General features: G+C 48.8%; 2 protein-coding genes across 5 annotated transcripts in view; both read right to left on the minus strand.

The window, feature by feature from the left end:
* The window catches only part of LOC110084817 (uncharacterized), a 47,408-nt gene extending 37,747 nt beyond the window's left edge, over positions 1-9,661 (minus strand). For 3 of the 4 annotated variants that reach the window (XR_013544418.1, XM_072999463.2, XM_078392083.1), the window contains exons 1-5: positions 9,587-9,661; positions 8,194-8,346; positions 2,385-2,569; positions 1,864-1,973; positions 466-537 (exon numbers count right to left, since the gene is read on the minus strand). Coding sequence is in view for 3 of the 4 variants with exons in the window: in XM_072999463.2 (XP_072855564.2) it covers positions 466-537; positions 1,864-1,973; positions 2,385-2,569; positions 8,194-8,345 (519 nt within the window). In the remaining variant the exon portion in view is untranslated. Of the gene's footprint in view, positions 1-465; positions 538-1,863; positions 1,974-2,384; positions 2,570-8,193; positions 8,347-9,586 lie in introns of those variants that run through there. The other variant, XM_078392084.1, reaches the window with a different exon arrangement.
* A 1,040-nt stretch (positions 9,662-10,701) lies between these two features.
* Positions 10,702-22,807, minus strand: part of WDR97 (WD repeat domain 97) — a 42,342-nt gene continuing 30,236 nt past the window's right edge. Inside the window, exons 25-32 of the mRNA XM_078393103.1 lie at positions 22,416-22,517; positions 21,957-22,049; positions 16,804-16,890; positions 16,523-16,594; positions 15,982-16,059; positions 13,108-13,274; positions 11,793-11,854; positions 10,702-10,955 (exon numbers count right to left, since the gene is read on the minus strand). Of these exons, the coding sequence (XP_078249229.1) occupies positions 10,753-10,955; positions 11,793-11,854; positions 13,108-13,274; positions 15,982-16,059; positions 16,523-16,594; positions 16,804-16,890; positions 21,957-22,049; positions 22,416-22,517 (864 nt within the window). The 3' untranslated portion in view covers positions 10,702-10,752. The remainder of the gene's footprint in view (positions 10,956-11,792; positions 11,855-13,107; positions 13,275-15,981; positions 16,060-16,522; positions 16,595-16,803; positions 16,891-21,956; positions 22,050-22,415; positions 22,518-22,807) is intronic.

Here is a 22,807-nt window from a genome sequence, read left to right on the forward strand (position 1 = left end):
GAAATATTGCCTTTCTGTCTAAAGCTTTCCATTCCAGAGCAGGAGGTCACAGACCCATTCCAGAAGCGCTTCCACCCTGCACCGGAAGCGACGTTCCCCATCCAGGCACAACGGAGACAAAACTCTCTCCCCCATCCCGGATACAAGACACCAAAGGGGAAAACAATCCCACCCATGCCAGGTCTCTCCCTCTCTCATTCATTAGCAGGATATTTGGCCAAGGCGGCCATGACACCAAGCACCGCATCTTTATCTAGAACGGTCCTCCCTGCCCCGGGCAGAGCAGGAAAACCAAAATATTTTGCATCTCGGGGAAATAGGAACAGCAGCAGAGGATGCCCTTCATCATGTTCGCCACCTTAGCCTCTGCTCCACTGGAGCCACTTGCTGGCAGGCATCCTTAAGGGAACACAAGAGGTTTCACCTATGGGGTGGGGAGTGGGGCTTTGTTTGTTTTTGCTTTACCTCTTGGAATGAGGTTCTTCTCTCTGCACACAAACGTTGCATCTGTTCAAAAGTGCAATGGCAGCGCTCAAACTGAAAAAGGAAGAGAAGATGCAAGGCTAGCAGGACTCAACAGCCAAGAAAGACAGCCCCCCACCCCTGAGGAGAAGGAATTCTTCTCAACCACCTCATTTGCAAATAAATTTCTAGAGCGTAAGAACCTCAGAAGAGCCCTGCCGGAGCAGGCCAAGAGCCCATCTAATCCAGCTTCCTGAATCTCACAATGGCCCCCACCAGATGCCTCTGGGAGCACACAAGACAACTAAAGACCTACAGTATTTGCCAGCGTACAAGATGACTTTTTTGGCCCAAAAATCAGGCCTCCAAGTGGGGGGGGGGTCATCCTGTACGCCGGGTGCACTTCATTTGGGCCAGGAAGGCAGGCGGGCAGGCAGGTGGTCGGTCCGGAGGGAGGCAGGGAGGGAAGCAGAGCCAGCCATGCCTGAGCGGCCAGAGCCCGCCACCCCGCGCCGCTGGGCCCGCTCCCCCGGGCACCACCGGAGATCTGCTTCTCCTTCCCCTCCTTCCGCCGCCGCCGCCCGCTTCCCTTTCCTTCTGCCCTCGCAGCTGAGCCAGCTCGCCCGCTCACCACCGGAGAGCAGCTTCTCCTTCCCGTCCTCCGCCCACCCGCTTGCCCTTTCCTTCTCGCCCTCATCCTCGCCGGCCATGAACTTCTAGGGCGGGCCCAGGCAGAGCCCCAGGCAGCCGCCGCCGGGACCACAGTAGAGCCGCCCACTCTATATTTTGAGTGGAAATGTTCGGAGGTCGTCTAATACACCCAGTCGCCTTGTATGGCGGCAAATATGGTATCTCCTGATCCACCTCCCCTGCCTCTGGCCTTTGGTGGTCCCTTCCTCTGAAGCCTGGAGATTATATACACCCCCTCCATCACCTGTACTTCCTTTCTCATCTCTGATTTCAATACTGGCTGTTGCCCAGTCTGGCAAGTTGACTCTAGGCACACCCTGGAGAGAGGGTTTATTGGCAAACTGCTTGCATCGATGCTTGGCACAGCGGGCATAACATTCCTGCAGGTACAAATGCGCCCAGGTGTGTCCATGGGTACCAGCCATCTTTTGGCTAGGCTACAACCATGTCAGCTCCTTGTCAACCTTGTCTTTGCTATTTATTTAACACGTCTATTAGTCGTTCTTCAGCTAAAAGAGGGCTCCGAAGCAGCACACAAAAAGAAAAACAGGCACCAATTTAAAAGCTTAAAAGGATTAAATGGAGCTGCCACTAAGCCTCAAAGAGGACTGCAGCTCAGACTCAACTCGCCCAGCGGGCAGAAAAAATGCAGGTTGCAACACAGCTATGACTGAAATGGAAAGACCCCCAGGCAGAGGGAGACCGTCCTACCAGGAAGTAAAAGGGAGAGTTCGGCTGCCGGACGCGGACTCCAGGGAGTATGCCCTTCCCATCTGGATGGCCAAAAGTAACGGTGTCTCCTTCCTGCAAGACTACCTTACCTGCAGGCAAAGAAGGTTTTAGAAGATCAGCTCGAAGGGCCTTGTAAACACAACCCATGGAATTTGATTTATCTATGAGCTCCCCTTCCCGCAGCGTCAGACTCAAAAACAAATGTGTCAGGTGAAGCCCAAGGGCCCAGGCCAGCTGCCCCCCCGGCCCCCGCCCCTTTAGTCCATGTCCTCCTCTGAATTCACTGGAATGGTGGATGTGTCAGATTCCCTCCTGCCACAGCCAGCTGCCTTTGGTCACCCTTCTTGGCAAAATTTAAAGGGGAGAAAAGAAAAAGACAGATCTTGTGGAGCTTGAAAGACAGGCAGCCTCGTTTTGGGGTGAGTTCCCACAGAGGCAAATCCACTCCCTTCTGGCCACGGTTCATGCCCTTCTCTGGAAGCTCTGCGGAGGCCACTCACCGCTGATCCGCACGTCGTTGACATACACCCCGCGCAGGCTGGAATCCAGAAGCTCGTACGTCTCACGGGTTCGAATCACACGCGCATGGATCCGGGATATGTAATTCCCTCCTCCTGTGGCACAGCTGAGGAAACAGTCCACAACCTCTCGGTTTTTGCCGATCAGTGTTATAGTCTTTGAAAAACTTTGGAGAGAAAAAAAAAACCATTGTTCCAGGACAGGTCCTGACAACAAACCCTCAGAAATGAACACAGGCGAGACTCCCTTTCCTTTTAGAAGAAGGCGAGACAGAGACCCTGCACCCTTACGCTTGAGGCGCCTCAACTGAGAACCTTTCTTTTCACATAAATGAGCCCTGCTCGGCAAAAGACGGCCACAGCTGGGTTAACGAAGGGGATATTTGGGTTTTATAACTGGGCCGTATTATAGGTTTTTATTCTAGCTCTTTATGTCTTGTTTACATCACAACAGACCAAGGCTGTGAGGTGCAACAGTTTACGAATCAAACTAAATCAGAAACATCCCAACACAGGAATTAAAAGCAGTAGTGAATGCTTAATAGTCTATTGCACTTAAATAAGAAAAAGACGGTGTAAATACCCTGTTTTCCCGAAAATAAGACCTAACCTGAAAATAAGCCCTAGTATGATTTTTCAGGATGCGCATCATATAAGCCCTACCCAAAAAATAAGCCCCAGTTAAGTGAAACCCTGCCCTCTACCCTTGTGCAGCAACCAGAAGATAACATGACAGTATTTGAATAAAGGTAGATGGTTATACATGGGGAAAAAAAATAAAACATCACCCTGAAAATAAGCCCTAATGCGTTTTTTGGGAGCAAAAATTAATGTAAGACCCTGTCTTATTTTCAGGGAAACAAGGTAGTAAAACAACTTCGTCCCCAAACATCGCTGGCGGAAGAAACCCCTGACCAATACATTCACATTGGAGGGTTCTGACCTGAGACCCTCATGTTTTATGTTCCATTTTCATTCAAACGAGTAAAACTGGTTCCTTCTCTAGCTGAAAACAATCAAACAGATTTCAAAAATTTGGCCATGACCCGAAGCAAGGCTCTAAGGACAGGGAAGGAACCTGGAGTCCTCCAGGGGTGAAGCAGCTCGGCAGGGGAACACTTTCTACCACAGAGGGTGGCCACAACAAAGCCGGAAAGGTACCGGCGGGGGGGGGGGGGGAATTTGCACCGGTTTGAACTTTTCCCCACCCACCCTAAGACAAACCACTCCACCCTCTGTCCATCTAGTCAGTCATCACCCCCAAAGGAGCAACAGTCTCCCAGAACTGACTTCTAGGCACAGGCACTTCATATTCATATCTCAGGGGGTAAAAATCGAATAAATAAATAAATAAATAAATAAATAAATAAATAAATAAATAAATAAATAAATAAATACAACCCACGGAACCAGAGGCATGAAGGGTGCCCGATGCCGTCCCCCCAGAACTAGCCAGGCCACTCATGGGGCTCCGCAAGACCTTGGGGTCCTTTGTCAGTGGCGGCACATCAATCCAAACAGGAGCCCAGCTGGCCCTTCCCTGCCTCCCCATGCAGTCGACCACTGATTGGCTGAGTAAGGAGACTCCCCATACTGCCACTGCACCAAAGTGGTCAGCTGTGTGGGGAGGCGGAGAAGCGTTGGACGGATTCCTGCTGGAATTGGCTTGCTGCCACTGACAGAGGGTCCCAGTGTCACGCGGAGCCCACACGGTGAGTGGCCTGGACTATTCTGGGGGGTGGAAGTAGGCCCCCGCGGCATCTGTGGTGTAGTGGGTTGTATCCATATCCATAAGATACACATATGAAGTGCCCATCTCTACTCAATTCCAGCCATTTCACTAGGGCAGCTATTCTCTCAATGGGGCCCATATGGCTCTTGGGAATGTGTGGCACTTTTGAAGAGGGGGCAGAGACTGGAAACAATTCACACACCACCATATGCAAGTTATTCAATTCTGATTTACCTGTTTCTCTCATATTGTGTTTATGGCTGTGGTAGTTAAAAAATAAAAAAGTTGAGAACGGCTACACAAGGGAATATTCTCCAATGCAGAAACCTCTTCCACACAACAATTTCCTGGGCTCAATGCATGGGTTTTTTGGGTTTTTTTTTAAATGTATTAGAGAATAATAATAATAAAATAACATAAAATGCCTATACGGATGCAATACAATTAGAATTTCCCACCTGTGCCACCCTTATCCTCGGGACTAGGTAACCAAAAATATCATTTTAATACTTTTCACCCTGTTCTACTCCAAAAATACATTGATTCTTCTGCTGGCTTACTACCTTTCCCTTTCAAAATGACATACTCCAGAGGACTTCCGGTTCAACGTCGTGACAATACAGTCACAGGGAGACAGAACTCTGCTCCCCGAGAGTGCTTTTTGGCCTGCTAGGGAGCCCCAAGGGGCTTAAGTCACCCCGGAGAGGTGACACGTAAGGGGAAAGATACCTGTAGATCATGAAGATAACGGCATTTGTCTTCGTTTGATTTGGGAAACTCCTCAAACCAACAGGATAAAACAAGCCGCCTGCTTGCTTGCGGTTTATCCAAGGCATCGGCTGCCGGAGAAGTAAGCACTAAGTTCTGGATGTTTTACCTCGCGTTATCAACTTGGGTGAGAATATTTTTCTTTTTGTTTTACTAATTCTATCAACACTCCTGGCCAAATAACTCCTTAAGAGAAAAGAAGAACTCTAAGCCGTTCCCCTAGCTGGAGAAAGGAAAGTGGCAGAAAAACAAAGCAAAGGAGCAATCCGCCGCCCTGAAGGGGAGGCTAAGGAGGCAAGGGCAAAAATCTATCCCACGGAATATTCAACTGCATTTGTAATGGGTGTTTTTTGAAACTTAATAAATGGAGATCAGGAACTAAGGAAATCAGCATTCTGGGCATTAAAGAGTGGAGGCAAACTTTGACCAGAGCACAGAGTGCTGTCCTCTGAAGATGCCCATGGCCACAGAGACTGGGAAGAACAACCTTCAGAACACAGCCAAAGAGCCCGAAAAACCCACAACGACCAAACTCTGAAACTTTCTTGTATCTAAACTGTCAAACTGGCGGTGAGCCCAGACAAAGAGCAATGGATATCTCTGGCAGTGACCTTTGATCAGCTAATATACTTTTAAAGTCTGGTTGTTTTTTCTTTGGGAGCTGCAGTTTTGATTAACTACAGACAATCATAGACAATTAACTTTTGGATTGTAAATAAGAAACTTGATGGCACTTGACTGAGCGGGATTTACAATTAAAGACTCTAGACCATCCGGTCAAATTTGGATACATGCGTTGTGTGAATTTAGACTTTGAACTGAACTGTAAAAATTTCAAGAACTGAACCCTGGAAAAACAAAACCTTTAAATATCGCTCCTTTTTCTCCTCTTTCTTTTTTGGGGGGGAGTTGTGTTTTGGAATAATCATAGAATTACATAACAGTAGATGTTTCTAGCAGTGACCTTACAACAGCCAAACCTTTCAAACACTGATTTTATTTATTTTATTTAATTTATTTATTTATTTATTTATTCATTCATTCATTCATTCCTTTTCTCTCTTCGTCTTCTTTTTTCATTTTTGGGAGTTCCCTCTTGGACTAGTTATATACAGTGGTGCCTCGCTTGACGTTAATTCGTTCCAGCGAAATCACTGTAGAGTGAAAACGTCGTCAAATGAAATTTAAAAACCCATTGAAACGCATTGAAAACCGTTCAATGCGTTCCAATGGGCTGAATACCTGCTCGTCCAGCAAAGATCCTCCATACGGTCGCTATTTTCAGTGCCTGTAAAGCGAGGAATCCGTCCTAGAAAACAGCGAGGGGCCATTTTCTTCAGCCGGTGGCCATTTTGAAACCCGACAATCAGCTGTTTGCTGATCATCATAAAGCTAAAATCAGTTCCCGAAGCAGGGAACCGATCATTGCAAAGCAAAAAAACCCCATTTAAAACATCGTTTTGCGATTGCAAAAGCATCAATGTGAAGCGGATTCGGCGTAGAGCGGGGTAATCGTCCAGTGGGGCACGACTGTATAATTAATTCTGAAATGGACCTTAACCCAGCTAGCAATGAGTGGAAATAACCTTTCAAGCTCTGTTATGTTAAATTGTAAAATTATAAAACTAGTAGCCTGCCTAGGCAGAAAATACTAGATAGCTCTGGAAGTGGCCCCCTGTCTTCTATTAGTGAACTTATAAGCTGAATATAGAACTGTGATGATAAGGTACTATTGATGACTATAGATGACAAGGTATTATTGATATACAGTGGTGCCTCGCTTAACGATGTTAATTGGTTCCATTAAAAAAATCGTTATGTGAAAACATCGTTAAGTGAAACACCATTTCCCATAGGAATGCATTGAAAACCGGTTAATCCATTCCAAATGGAACAGATTAATGCTTGCAATCCTTAGTCCACCTCCTGAACCCTATGCAACCTTAATTTGGTGTTGTTCTGAGTCGTCGTTAATTTTTGGTGATTTTTTGTTTTCTCCATTGAAAGCCTTTGAACGGACCATTGGACAAGATCTGAACAAAATAAAAAGAGAAAAAAGAAATACCAGGGCAACAAAACCTAAATATAAGTAAACAATATGGAGAACGAAATTGGGATCTTCTCAGTGAACATCAACGGCCTGAATGCACCAAGAAAAAGGAATTATGTATTTTCAAAACTACAAAAAGCTAAAACAGATATAATCTGTCTTCAAGAAAGAACATTAAAAAGCAGCAGAACAAATACTGTATCTGATTCACCCAAAGATTTGGAACCTCTACTACTCAGCTGCACAACAAAAGAAAAGAGAGGTAGCTTTATATGTGAAAGAAACGCTAAACTCCAAACATATCTATTACGATGAAGAATCTTAATGGTTAAAATAACAATAAGCTAAAAAAAAAGATTTTGATGATAGCAACGTATCCACCTAGAAGACAGTAATGCAATTGTAGATGAGAGGTTTGACTACAAAAGTGATAGAAAGGGGGGAAAAGAGAAGAAAAAGATGGCAGAAAATCTAGGATTACAAGACATATGGAGAGAAACAAATACTCAAAACTCTCAATTTACCTTCTACTCAAACAGGCATAAATCCTGGTCAAGAATAGATATGATCTGGTTATCCTCAGAATTAAAAACCGAAATGATACTTTATCATTCCCCTTCTTACTTTCATTTCACATGTTAGCTTATTATTAATTGTTAAGCTCCACATTTATTTGTACCAATCTTCAAGATTAATTTGTTTGTCACTTTTCCAGTCCTTTGCAAATATTAATCTTCCTACTGTGACTATTATAATAATTAATTCTTTCTGTTCTTTTTTAAGATGGTCATTGTTAATTATATTTTTAGGGCATTAATTGGTGATTTTGAAGATTATGTCCAATAATTTCTCTAATTTCTTTAAAAACCACTTCCCGTTCTTTCTTTCTTATTTCACATGTCCACCACATATGCATATAAGTTCCTTTTTACATCTTCAGCATTGAGATGCCTGGGTTTTAAAAAGCCTCTTGTTTCCTACCATTGATCAGAGGTTTAGTAGGTCTCATAGTGTGCAGATTTGTATTTTTGGAACACAACACCCAGACTTCCCACAAACAGAAATCTGCACACCTCTGATACTTGCAAAGAGAAGCTGCCGGGAAGATGAAGGGTCCTGCAGGCTGGAGAACCTTATCTCTGGACCCACATTCCCTGCAGCTCAGTGCTTCTGCCTCTGCCACTGAACACAGCATGAGGGGCAGAGACCTCCATGGGGCAGACACACTGCAGGTTACTTACTGGATCACGTCAGCGATACTGGGAACTGGAGCTCGGATGCCAATCCTGCGCAGATGACACAGGCCTCGGCCCTCCCCAAATGGCGAACACGACTCTGTCATTTCAGGAGATCCACCGTGGTTCTGCATCCAGCTTCGGGTGGGCGGATCCATACTGTCAATGAAAAGCCAACACCAGACAACTGAGGCAGCAGGAGAAGCACAGCTACGGCCTCCTTTGCAATCCTGGAATGGAGGGAACCCTGGCTTGTCCCTGGCCAGTGGGGTTCTGGGAAGTCATTTAATAGACTATGGAGTGGTGCTGGGAGACCCAAGAAAACAGGTCTCTCGTAGTGACAGTTCTTTGTGAGAGCAAAGAAGAAGCGGCTGTTTCTCTCATTTGAAAGGCCTTTTTTGAGGATCAATATTTCAGCCCACGTAGCCTGGATCCCTTCCAAACTGAAAATTAAAACCTAGTGGGATCAAACCATTCTCTTTCAAGATAAGCAAGATTGGTCTTTTCCATTTGTATATTTTAAATCTGGGGACTTTTCAGGGCCATTAGTCTCTGCACAGAGGACAGTTTTGCTTCTAAAAAAAATGTAACTCACAAACCCTTTGCCCAATCTTTCCCAAATTTGGCACAGAGCAAGGGCAGACTGTCTGCTACATCTGAGCTAAAGTACGTGGCTGACCTGAAATCCAGTAATTTTTAGTTTGGGTTGCCCCCATTCTTAAGAGTCCTATTGTAGAATGTCAATTTGCCGTGCTGCACATTAACTTAGGTGCGCTACCCTGCAGCTATAATGACTCCTGACTTGATCTGATATCAGAGGCCAAAAGCTTCCAAGTTCCAGCTCTGGTGGAGCAAGGGTGGCAGAATACAGATGGGGATGACAGCCCAGTGAGTCATCATGGGATTCCAAGGATGGGGGGGGGGCTCCCCTTGCAGCAGCCCCTCCTGGCTACAGCAAACTCCCCCTCCCCCAGGAGGTGCACAAAGGGCAACCAGGCGGGACTTTTGCAGCCTGCAGAAAGGGGCCGTGCCCATGGGGAACCCTGAGGTCCTCCAGCCATGCATTTCCCCCCTCCAACCTCCGTTTATTTTTGTGGCATGGAAGAAGCCAGACAGCAAGCGCCTCAGACCACAGAGGCTTTGCGTGGCAAAGGCATCTCTAACCAGACCCCTCTCCTTTTCGGACTTTGAATGGGTCCAAGGGTGTGTGGGGTGGGGGGGTTGCCCCTTCTGCCATGACTCCTGGTGAATGGCCGGGAGGGCATGGCATTGGGGGCGGGGGGAGCTCAATGCAAATCTGAGCGAACCTCAGGAGGGGTCCCAGAAGCCCCGACGGTAGGCTGCCCCCCCCCCACACACACAAGACACGCAACACGCGACACACACACACCTCGCTCACCTTCGCTGAGACCTCTCCCACCCGCCAAGGGGAGCTCAGGGCGCGCTTGTCCGACGGCGCACTCTGCACGCCCCCAGGGGCCCCCTCTCAGCCGCAGCGCCCGCCCCCGCCCCCGCCCAGAGGGGAAAGGGAGGCGACCCCCGCGGACACGCTCACCTGCCCGGCCGCCGCCTCCGCTGCTGAAGGCTCCCCGACGTGGCTCCCGCCTCCTGCCTCGGCCCCGCCCCGGCCCCGCCCACCCTGCACGTCACCGCGGCGGGCCCCGCCCTCCCTGCCTCCGCCCGGCCAAAGGGAAGGCAAGGCGGGAGACTCAGGGGGAGGAGCCGTCGGGGAAACGAAAGCGAAACGGCGCGCGGGCCGCCTGGTGCGCCTGCGCAGGGCTGGGCGCCTTCGCCGTTTGGGCGGGAAGGCGCGCGGAAGGAGGCGGGGCCGGCTCTCCTCAGGGCCCGCGCGCCTTTTTTCCCCCTCAGGCGCTCTCTCTGAGGGGCGCGGCGCTTCCCCGCTTCTCCCCCCCCCCACTCCGACTCCCACAGCTCCCTCGATCAGAAAGAGAGGAGAGGCAGGTTGTTTTGCTGAGACAGAGAAGGCAGCCGCCCACAGAGGGCTTCCCTCCTCATGTCTTGTCGTGGCTGCGCTCCGTGCTTTGCTGGCACGGTTGCCCTGAATGAGCTGCAGCCCAGGGGAAGCGCAGGATGCCGAAAGGGCACCGCTTTCCTCTGTCCCTTGTGGGCCCCGTCCTGGTACACCAGCAATTCCTGCCACAGCATCCTTGGAATGTTACCACCCAGGGCAGGAGCTGCCAACCATGCTTTCAGGGTTGGTAAGAATGTGCAGACAGAAGGTGCCCCAACAGAAAGGAGCTAATCCGTTCAATAAAGAACATAAGCCTCGAGAGGAGGTGTCACGTCGATTTGCTTTTATTTCTCTTTTGCCTTCCGTTCGGCTTTGCATTTTATCCAGATGTGGCTGCAGCAGGACGCCGCCTGTATCTCAGTGTTGCCCTCAGGCGGGGTTAAATCAGTCAGCTTGGCTCCAGGTATTTGAATGGAGCTGGGCTTGCCCACCCCTCCATTGCAGGGCAGAAGCATCCTCTTCCCTCACGGGGGGGGGGGGGGGGGCAAGTCAGGCCTTTCCATTCCAGAGCTTTGCAAAAGGCCGATGTGCCTTCAAGGGTAGCTGTCAGCATAGGAAAACTTGGGGATGAAATATCTGTGGACTGATTGCTGCATGGCGCCAAACGTCTTCGGAGAAAGCGGTCTCTCTGAAGGGGCCGGGAAGACGTCCAGGTTTATTTTTGGCAGAGGGAGTTTCACAAAGGGTACAAACCCTTTCATGAGGTAACGTGGGAAGATGTACGGAAAGTAGAAGCCTGTGTTTGAAAGACACCACAGAGAACAAAAAGCAAAGTGAGGAGGAGTACATCTCCAGGAGTGGCAGGGACATCCTTAGAGTTTTCTTCCTGCTTCTCATTTGATACGTACTAGTATAAATCAGGAGTGAGATGTTTTTATTTTTAACAAGCCAGTGTCCTATCTTTGAAGCAGACTTGATATACAGAAATTCAGACTGGAAGGACAAAGGCTGACTTTCTGCTGCTCAGCAGATGGAGAGCCTTCCAAACCCTCTCAAGCAGATGTCAACTGTGCATGGATTTGTAGGTTAACATTTGGTCTCCTTTCCTTGAAGTTTAGGCATAACTGGCTTTCCTCCCTGCCCTTTCTTTTTACTGTGGTACTTCCAGTTTACTTTGTGTCTGTATAACTATTTGCATGTTGTTTTTATGGGGGGGGGGGTGATTTTCTTGCTCAGTTAAAAACAATATATTTTTGTTTTTAACAGAAATACAGTATAGGCCGGCCTCCTGGCGCAGTGGTTAAACCGCTGTACTGCAGCCAAAACCGTGCTTACGACCCAGGGTTCAGTCCCAGGTAGCCAGCTCAAGGTTGACTCAGCCTTCTAACCTTCCAAGGTCGGTAAAATGAGTACCCAGCTCGTGGGGGGGGGAGCAGATCTTTTCTACTTCCCCCTCCCATATCATCCAACTCTATTAACAGTTGGTGGAGGGTACCCTGCTCACCACTAAATGGACAAGTCTGGCATTGCAGAGCAGAAGCAAGCTCACCCACTGGCATTCAGCCCACCCTGTCCAAAGCTGCTGGGTTTACTTCTCTGCAGGCAAAAATGGGTGGGCATTCCAGACACTTACGCTCAGGTAGTCTCTTCCTCCACATGGTGTTGGTTTCTCCCAATCTCAGGATTGCCCGTTTCCTGGCATAAAAATTTCAAAACAGTCATTGTGCTGGATCCACTCAAAGCCTTGTCCACAGTTTCCATAACGGTAAGAACAACCTCCCACCAGAACAAACAGATTTTACTGTTAGCAGCCAAAAATGCCTTGCTTTCTACTTGCACATTCCTTGGCAGGAACTCTAGGTTACAATCTGATGTCTTGTTTATTAGTTACCATCTAATTATTACATACGTATGTTTGGCATGTTACTTTTTCTGCCCACCTGGCTCTGGTGCTGTTCTGTGCTGACTCCCAATTCCTTGGTCTCCAAGATAATTTTTTGATTCTTGTTCTTAGTTAAAGGCCATAGCTTTTAAAGAAATAGCTGTGCTAACCCATGCAAACATTATAGCACTTCAAGAGACCGGCAAGTACAGTGGTGCCTCGCACAACAAGTGCACCGTAGAACGACAAATTCACACAACGGGGCCGTTTTTGCGATCGCAAATGCGATCGCATACCAACGGCCCCTATGGCTCAAAATCGCACAGCGAAGGTCGGTAAGCGGTTCGCTTACCAACCTTCGCTTTGCGACCCGTCGATCAGCTGTTCGGAGGCTTCAAAATGGCCGCCGGAAGCCCCAAAATGGCCACGCGCAGCATTTTCGCGCCCTCGTTAAGGGGAGGGCGCGAAAATGGCTGCCGGCCATAGAGAAGCATTGCTGAACGGTGAGTAAAGCTGCTATTGGAACGCATTAAACTAAGTTTAATGCATTCCAATGGCTTTTTCCTTCCCGCTCAGCGATGTTTTCACACAGCGAGGGTTAATCCGGAACTGATTAACCTCGTATATGTATATTTAATGTGAGCTTTTGTGGATCATGTCTACTTCCTTAGACATTAGGATAAGACTATATGACTGGCATCTTTGTAATCTTAGAACACCAGAGTTGGAAGGGACCCTATGGCTCATGGAGCCCAGCCTCTGTCAAGAGGCCCAGGGGGGAAACGAACTCCCATCCTCAGACTTAAACCACTCAGCTGTCCAGCAATAGATACATGGACTCCTGGCCACAGACTCATAAACTAACTGCTTACTGACATTCTTCACTACCTGATAATGGTATTCTTGTGCCAACAAACCATTGTCATTTTGTCCATCATCTGTATCCTCACAAGTTCATGGAAATTGTGTTCATGCCCATCTCTACAATATGTCATTGGTGAGGCATGTGAGGCATGTGATAGGGACTCCTGACTGACTTTTATCCTCCCAGACAGCAGCCGCGTACTTGCGAATTGGAGGCAGGACCATGACGGTGTCCCTGGGAGTGTCCAAGGCAGCAGAGACCACCCGCTTCATCTCCTCCAGTTCTCTCTCCAACTGCTTTTCCATAAAATGATGGATCGCATCTATGGGATGCACCAAATGCAGCCGCTGCTCAGTGACTTCTGTCCCCTGAAAGAAGTGATGGAGAAGCAAAGAGACAGGCGTGACCACTGGTCAGATGGGGAAGGGGCACTGCAGCGGGAAGGAATCAGCTGCCCCATCCTCCCCCTCATTGCTTTTCAGTTTTTTTTATTGTTTCTATGGTATTGTTGTTAGTGATTACTGAATAAATGTGTTGACACAGAGACTTCAAACAAGCAACAGGAATACCTAACCTATAACAATAAAAATGGATAGGTACTGTATATACTTCCACATACTGTAGCTCTGAGGTTAAGAAACCATTTTGCATCAATACAAAAGAGACCCAGGTGGTGTCTTGTGAGGATATGGGTTTTGTACTCCTTATTTCCCAGGACTTGCAGGTGTTCATTTTGCCTGTAGATTGTTTGTTCCTGTGAAGATGAGCCGAGGCCATTTCTCAGGACTGATAACCAAAATATTCCTTGCTAAGGGCGTACCAGGATGCCAGCCTGGGATGAAAAGGAGCTGTGGCAAGTTACAGGATGGGTGTCGTGCTGCAGACAAAGGACTGTATGCTGACTGGATACCATCATGGGATAGAGAGAAGACTCCCTGGAAAAGACCCTGATGTTGGGAAAGGGTGAGGGCAAGAGGAGAAGGGGACAACAGAGAATGAGATTGATGGACAGGGTCACCGAAGTGACCAACATGAATTTGACCCATTTCCAGGAGGCAGTGGAAGGAGGGGCTGGCATGCTCTGGTCCATGGGATCACAAAGAGTCGGTCATAACTTAATGACCAAACAACAAATGAAAGAAAGGGGAGTTAAGCAAGTTGTCGGTGTGTAAGCCTATGTTGGAGAAGGAAAAAATGGAGGACAGGTTTACAGCCTACGATGATGGATTAGAGACTTAGAATAACCAGTAATTAAGTAGTAAAATTATTAGCTAGCATTTTATTTTATGGAAAAAGCTTGCAGAAGCTTATTTAATGTCTAGATGCTTTGCATTTAACCAGTACAATGGTAACTTTTATATTTTCTTTGTTTTAGAACTTTTTTACTATTTTTGAATAAATATTCTATATTTTACCCCAGTGTGATTTTTGGGGGCAAAATGAAGTGCCTTGGCCACAAGGGCTTTATTTGCTATTTTAGCTGGACAGTGTCTGCGAAGCGACCAGCATGAATCTGACACAACTCCGGGAGGCCCATGGAAGACAGGAGGGCCTGGCATGTGCTCTGGTCCATAAAGGGGTCACAAAGAGTCGGACACAACGACTAAACACACACACACATCTAGTAGGGCTGGTGTGCAAGTGCCAAAGAACAAGAATTTTAAGCTCAAATACATGTGAGTAGTAATTGGAAATCTAGGGTCAGAAGCTTTCCCATCATTGCTCACACACACCCCAACTAGACCTCACCCAGTCTAGGGTTCATAGGTGGTGGAGGCTGGGAACGACAGTTTGGCTCCTTCCCCGAGTGGCATGCCTGCTCTAAGGAGATGCATTCCTGAAAGTGTTCCTGTCAGGACTGTTTTGTTTTGTTTTTTGTTTTTAATGAATTGATCCTGCCTGGTAAATAATACTGCTCAGTAAACTTCCAGAGAAGAAAAAGCAGAAGGAAAGACCAAATCAGCACCTCAGTGGGTGAAGAGAAAGATCAGAAAGGAAGAAAATTTGTGGTGGTGAAAGGAGATGCAAGAGAGCGGGGTGGGGTGGGGGTTGGAAGGTGGGCATGGGGGGGCAGGTTTTGAGCCTACGTAAGTGTTGTGCTTGTGCTAGAAAAGCAGCATTTCATACTCTAATGTGGTCACAGTTGAAAGAAGGGAAGAATGTCAGAAAATGCAGATGAACAGATTGTGGGAAGAGTTCGTCTCTCTACTGCCATCGGCTCTCTTGACTTCGGAGGACATCTCTTGGCTGCTTCTTTTGCCCTCCATGCTGCAGCAGCCATGGGACAAACCCCCTCCTTGGTGGTTCAGACCTGCCTGTTTGCAGCTACGACAGACTCACTCCCAGACATGATGGGACCCTGGAGGGGGCGGGAAGGCCCAGCCCCTCCAGCACCCTTGACGGGGGCTCTTTTCCACAGGGACGCCTTTCATCATGATAGAAGGCAACTGTTCCAGGGCTCGCCATATCCACTGGACCATCAGCAGCATGTCTGTCGCCTCTTGGTCAAAGCAAGCTGGAGGCATCACCATCACTGGCTGATTCACCAGATAGTTAGTTGTGAAGGCATCAAGAGACACCTCCTAAATTCAAAGCTGATAGAACAGTATCAGCCTATCTGATTCTAACAAGCGTAGGCACAGGGTGGGGTTGGGGGTGCCTTTGGCATTCAGAGAAGGGGGCTGAATGGCGGAAGGAGGACTGCAATGGGCTTCATGGCAGCTTGCATGTTCTTTGATCCGGGAGATTGGTGCCAGAATCACCCCCACCGCCCCATGCAAAGTATTCCCCAGGGTAAGAATGGGCCCCGTAGCAAGTCAAAAGTGTGGTGGCCGGAGGAGGGGGAGAGGAGTAGGTGGGATGCCGTTCTGTTTGGGGCCGAGGTCGAGGGTCTGGGCTCCCCCTTAGAAATCTTGCCTGACGACCTGGGTTGCCGGAGGGCGTGGGGCCCCTGCTTGGCTCCAGAGCACCAAAGGAATCCGCCAGCCTCCCCGTTGCATGGCCCCGACCCTTCTGTGTGTGTGTGTGTGTGTGTGTGTGTGTGTGTTGGGGGGGTGTTCTGTCGCCTGACCTCACCTTCTGGGCTCTCTTCGTGGAGCGTTTCCTCTCTGGCCGCTCACCCTTTCCAACGACGGGTTCATCCCCCAAGGGTTCCTCGGTCAGAGCAAAAACAAAAAAAAGGTCAGTAAGGGACCAATATTGCCATCCTTCACAAACAAAACTAAACCAAACCAAAAAGGCAGTGGGGAGGGGCATCTTAGGACAGAACAGGGAGGAACACCCCCCACCCCAGCACATCAAGGCAGTTCTCATGTTCGGGACCGAAGGAGCCAGTTTGGCACAGTTCTCTTTTGACTTCTCATGGCAGGGAGGGTTTGGGGGACAGAAAAGGGGAAAGGCCATCTTTCCTTCCCCCCCCCCCCAACACTTAAGGTCTTTTCCTGCCGGTTGACAAGAGCTTGGCGAAGCCTCTTTGTGAGAACCCACAGAGAGTGATCGGGGCCTGGCCAGGCAGGGGGAACCAGAAGAGAAAGCCTGGCCTGGCCTGAGAGCTCTGGGATAAAAAAAAAAACGGGCTGGGTGAACTCCTGGGGTTTTTCTGTCGTGGTGCCCTCACCTCCTGGTCCCTCCTTGCGGGGACTCTGCCCTCCTGCTGCTCCTCCAGGCCCAGGTCGTCCCTCATCTCTTCCTGGGAGGGGAGAAAAGGGGCAAATATGCCCAGGAGAGATCAATAGTGCCGTTGCTCAGCTCATTATCCAGCCACATTTTGAAAACAGCTACCCTGGAGGTCCCTGGCAGGGTGGGGGGGGTGAGGATCACTCTCTGCTCAGGAACAATTCAAGGAGAAAGTCCCCACTCGATCGAACTGGCTGTGTTGGGCTGATCTGCAGGGCTCACCTTTTCTGCCCCCTCTCGATGCCCATAGAATGCCTTCTCTGCCTCTGGTGGAGTTCCCTCTTGGCCTGCAGCAGCGCCCCTCTTCTCCTGGGTTGAACAGAAAAACACGCCAGAAGCCGGCTCTGAAATGGTTCACCTTGCATCACACAAAGGGGACTTGGGAGAAGCCCCTCTTCCCCCCCCCCCTTCTCCAGGATCCAGACGGCAGGCTCCGTGGAGCGGAAAACTATCTTCTTGGGCTTTGTACCACAACAAGTACATAGGTAGCACATCTCAAGACATGCTATTTTTTGAAAAGCTTTTCTCTTCAACACACTTTGGTTTGGCTTGATTCATTCTGCTTTCTCGTCCTATCTTTTCCCAACTGAATTCCAGGCGTCGTCCATGGTGGGGCAGAAACTGGGCGAAGAGAGACGTCTCAATACCTGGGAGAAAGGACAAAGTGCCCCCGCCATCCCATGTAGAGATGGTGACTGGATGGGCACCTGGTTCTTCCTTCAACAGTGGATGTGAGTTGTCCTTCCCTGGACCCAATGGCAGAAAGCTAGCCAAGAAGGGGGTTGAGAACAGAACAGAACAGGAGGGCTGCCTTACTCTGCTTAACAGTAAGACTAGCCCAGCACAGAATTCCCAAAAGATCTCCCATCCAGGTACCAGCTAGGTCCACTCCTGCTCACAACCATCAGCAAGAATGCAGGGATTCTGACACCTGAGCACCTCCCTAAGGGTCCTACAGAACTGTACAGACCGCCAGGGGGGGAAAAAGCAGAAGCCTGTGTTTGTCACAGCTGGCATTTATCCCAGTTAAGGGTTAATTCCAGAATGAAACCAGACCATCATTCCCAATCATATCAAAATTCATCTGGGTATCAAGGTCTAAGTCTTTTCACTGTTGCAATGATTCCAGGCAACATCAGCATGTCTTAATTCTACCACCTTTATTTCTTTACATCACTTCTCTGTCCCATAAGCACAGAAATACTTCAAAGTTTAAGGACATCAAAAAGTCTTACAGCTATATAAAAACTGTAGTTACAAATACTTAATTCAATAAACTTTTTCTAGTGTCTCTGCACTTCCTGTAACTCCAGGGCTTTGTAACTTGAAACCTAGCAAGATGCCACTATAATGATATTGTCTCTGTTTTGACTAAAATTCTGCAAAGAATTAGAGGAATAAAGCCTTTTGACACCAGGTTCCTGGACTGCCAAAATATTATAATTATTATTATTTTGATTATTTCTGATTACTTTATTTAATTATTGTTATGTTTGATATTCTTGGTTTAAATGTTCCTTATTGATGTATTTTTACTTTAATTTATGTATTGTATAATTATATAATTTTTACTTTATCTGTATTAAGTTATTATTATTATTATTATTATTATTATTTCCTCTTTCTTCTTTTTTCTTTCTTCTATCGTCATGGAATGGGGGACCTGCCCACCCAGCGAGGGGCTACAAAACATCTCTGTGACTACGGGTAGAGGGCGATATGGCGTTGACTTCGTCCCAACTCGTGTTAGAAGAACTTTGAACAGATGTTTAAAGGCTGTTCCTTGTTCTGAGACGGAGATCAACCCCCAGTATCGAGGTAGCCAGACCAGCCAGCCCTCTACTCTACGCCTGGTCTTGTTGAATGCCAGGTCTGTATCGAATAAAACCCAATTGATTTACGATCTCATTTTGGAGGAAGATGCAGACCTGGCCTGCATAACCGAAACATGGATTGGCGGAGAGGGGGGTCCCCCTCTAGCTCTCATCTGTCCGCCCGGTTATGCAGTCCAACACCAGGGTAGACTGGAGGGACGGGGGGGGAGTAGCCATCATTTATAAGTCCACCTTAGAGGTAGTTAGGCGCTCCTCGGTGGTAAAGCCAGGTCTTGAGGCCCTCCACGTGTGGATTGGGGCTAGGGACGGTACTGGGATCTTGCTGGGTTACCGTGCTCCCCGCGACCCAGCCATTTCCCTACCGGAGCTGGCGGACTTTGTCTCCGCGGCACTGTTGGGTTCCCCGAGGCTACTGGTACTGGGGGACTTCAACGCGCATGCGGGGGCAGGGACTTCCGGTCCAGCTCTTGAGTTCTTGGAGACCATGGCCTTCTTGAACATGTCCCAACATGTCAACGGCCCCACACATGTGGGCGGCCATACATTAGACTTGGTCTTTTCCACCAATGGGAGCGAGAGTGGTCCGATGGTGACTGACCTTGAGTCGGTACCTCTGTCATGGTCGGACCACCACCTAATAAAATGTACCATCAAGATGGCTCTCCCCCCTCGCAGGGAGCAGGGACCTATTATTATGGTCCGCCCTCGAAGGCTACTGGATCTGATTGGATTCCAGGATGCCATGAGAGGGGTTATGGCTGACCTGGCTAGCACTCCTGTCGAGGCTCTGGTCGATGCCTGGTTCACTGCCGCGACTAGTGCCGTAGACACGATCGCGCCTAAACGCCCTCTCCGCCGCAGAGATCGCCCGGCGCCCTGGTTTACCCAGGATCTCCGGACATCGAAGCGGGTCAGGAGACGGCTAGAGCGCAAATGGAGAAAGGACCCGACGGTTTTCAATCGTATAGCTGTTAAGGTCGCTACTAACCTTTACCAGGCTAAGGTAAAGGCTGCAAGTCGAACATACCTCGCGAACCGGATAAGCGAGGCATCCAATCAGCAGGCGGAATTATTCCGTATAGTACGTGACCTATCCGGAATTGGCCCGGGTGATAGGCCTCCCCCTAGTTTTACACCGGACCAATTTGCAGCATTTTTTAAATCTAAAGTGGAGGCCATCCGCCGGGACCTTTCCCCCTTTTTGAATACAGTGAGTCGAGCAGAGATGTCCAGCGCCCCGTCTTGCCCGGTTATTTTTGATTCCTTTCGGCCCGCTTCGCCCGATACTGTGGCCAGGACGCTTGATCGCTGTCGTGCCACCACCTCCTCTTTGGACCCTTGTCCGGCCTGGCTAATCAAGGCAGCCAGGCCTTTAACAACGGAATGGGCTACTGTAATAATTAATGCGTCTTTCCTTGAGGGCAGATTTCCTTCTGCCCTCAAGGATACACTCATTAGGCCCATAAGAAAGAAACCTAGTTTGGCGGCGGACGAAATTGGCAACTATAGGCCCGTCGCCAATGTTTCTTTCTTAAGCAAGGTAGTCGAGAGGGTGGTGGCCGATCAGCTTCAGGCGTTCCTGGATGAAACTGATGCCCTGGATCCATTCCAGTCGGGCTTCAGGCCGCGCCACGGAACAGAAACGGCATTGGTCGCCCTGTGTGATGATCTATTGAGGGAGGCCGACAGGGGCAAAGTGTCTCTGCTGGTCCTCCTCGATATCTCAGCGGCCTTTGATACCATTGACCACGGTATCCTCCTGGGGAGGCTCGCCGAGTTAGGAATAGGTGGCCGGGCATTTGCTTGGCTCCGTTCCTTCTTGGAGGACCGTCCCCAGAGAGTACAGCTTGGGGAGAGTGTCTCGGCCCCGTGGAGCCTCAATTGTGGGGTCCCACAGGGGTCGATCATCTCCCCAATGCTGTTTAACATCTATATGAGGCCGCTGGGGGGGGGTCATCAGGGGGTGTGGGGCTCTGTGCCATCAATATGCTGATGACACGCAGCTCTACATCTCCTTTTCACCAACTACAGGAGATGCCGTTCTGTCCCTTCAGCGCTGCCTGGAGACTGTACGGGAATGGATGCAGGAGAACGGGCTGAGGCTGAACCCGGACAAGACGGAGGTACTGAGGGTGGGCGCTCCCACAGCTGGGGATTTGGGAAACTCCCTCATTTTTTGGGGGGTGACCCTGCCTGCCAGCAATGGGGTTCGCAGCTTGGGGATACATCTGGACCCGGCCCTCACCATGGAATCTCAGGTGGCGTCTGTGGTCCGTACCGCATTTTTCCATCTTAGGCGGATTGCCCAGCTGCGACCCTATCTCGACGTGGGGGCTCTCACTACTTTGGTACACGCGCTTGTAATCTCAAGATTAGACCACTGTAATGCGCTCTACGTGGGGCTACCTTTGAGGCTGCTGCGGAAACTACAGGTGGTGCAGAATGCTGCGGCCAGATTACTTAGTGGAGTGAGAAGATACCAACATATCTCCCCCACCCTGGCCGCGTTGCATTGGCTGCCCATCCGATTCCGCATCGACTTCAAAGTATTGATGCTTACTTATAAAGCCCTAAACGGTTTAGGACCTCAATACCTGGCGGAACGCCTTCTCCCACCAAGATCTACCCGGGTCACTCGTGCGAGCCAGGAGGTGAGGCTGAGGAGCCTGACGCCGAGAGAGGCCCGGAATGAGAAGACCAGAAATCGGGCCTTCTCGGCGGTGGCTCCTCGCCTATGGAACAACTTACCTCCTGAGATCCGCGCCGCTCCCTCGCTGGGTATTTTCAAGAAACAATTAAAAACACTTATGTATAGGCAGGCCTTCCCAACAGCTAACCCCTGACGATCTTTCTCTTTCTATATCATTTTGACCTTTATTTTTATTAATTTATAATGTTTTTAGAATTTATTGCTGTTGATTTGTAAGCCGCCTAGAGTGGTCGAATAAGACCAGATAGGCGGGATAGAAATAAAATAAATAAATAAATAAATAAATAAATGTTACAGTACAGTGACCTTGCACAGCTGGAGAACCAGCTGATTGCTTTCGAAATTACTACAGTAAACTATTATTCAAGCCTCAATTTTAAAAGCACTTTCATTTTTGTGGCTACTTTTTTATACCGCTCTTTGTTTTACTACTTTGTACACCCCAAATTTCACACCTTGACAAAGGCATCCCATCCAGTGCCTTTTAGACCATAGCCCTGGGATGCTCAAGGACAACAACAGATGGTGCCTATCTCAGCAAAGGGTTCTTGTGATGCACCAAAGACCAGCAAGTTTTATCGGGTACAAGTTTTGTTTTTGGGATGGCAACCTCTTATACTCAGAGGCCATGATTCCAGAAGATACATCTGTGTGTGTGTGTGGGGGGGGGATGGTGTTGTTTTTTGTTTGCTTGTTTGTTTTTTGCTACCACAGATGGCAAAATAACATCATTACTTACTGAAAATTATTGGTTTAGGTAAATTTTCATTCTGTACATGCTTTTGTAAACTAGTTGGTGTTGTGATAAGGGAGAAATAGAATCAAGTTACCAAAAAAATCACCTCTTCAAAGCTCACAGAGGAGTATTTCCACTCTGGCTGCTCCTCAAAGTTGTCTTCATCTTCCTCAGGGCTCATATGTTCCTGGGTCAAAAAGGATAACATCCCAATTTGAAATCATGCAGGACATGTCATGGGCATGGCATTTAAATAGGTTTTGATGCATTTCAGGAAGACTGCTCATTTATCATTTGAGTCCGTTTGCAGTAACTATTGCCATGTACGAGCTATTGTGTTTTTTGTGGGTTTTTTTGTTTTGTTAATTGCCTAGAAAGATGATAAGACAGATCATAAAATACAGACATCTGGAATGTCTCTGGAGTCTCAGCAGCAGGGAGATCTCTGTGGGAAGGGGAAGCTGAGATGAACGAGGAGGAGGAGGCCACCTCTAAAAAGGCATTGGCATCACCACCTCACCGCCACCCCGTCCCATGCCCAAGGGCAGCCTACCCAGAGTGGACTCTCCGTGGATCGCAGCTCCGTCAGGGAGATCTCAGACAGAGACTTCTGCTCCGCCAGAACCTCCTGGCCCAGAAAACGTCTTCGGAATTCCTGGAAGAAAAAGACATTCACTGGCCCAAAGCCATCATGGACCTTGCGGCCAGGAGAGCAGGTGTCCCCAATGGGCTTTGCAGAAGGCTCGTGGCCCAGTGCTGGCCCAAACCCCATCCTGGTTGAGCTTGTCGGGTCTGACCGCAGCAGCCACATTTGCTGGGCAAGGGTGTGGCACCGGAGAAGGCCTCACGCTGACAAGGACAAAGCCTTGTCTTTTCCCCGAGGCAGCAGGAGGTAGATTTCAAAGGAGAACAGCACCCACACAACGCAGTCCCGTGGGAAAGCTC

Source organism: Pogona vitticeps, chromosome 4 (genome assembly GCF_051106095.1).
Source record: "Pogona vitticeps strain Pit_001003342236 chromosome 4, PviZW2.1, whole genome shotgun sequence".
NCBI classification, from domain to species: Eukaryota; Metazoa; Chordata; class Lepidosauria; order Squamata; family Agamidae; genus Pogona; species Pogona vitticeps.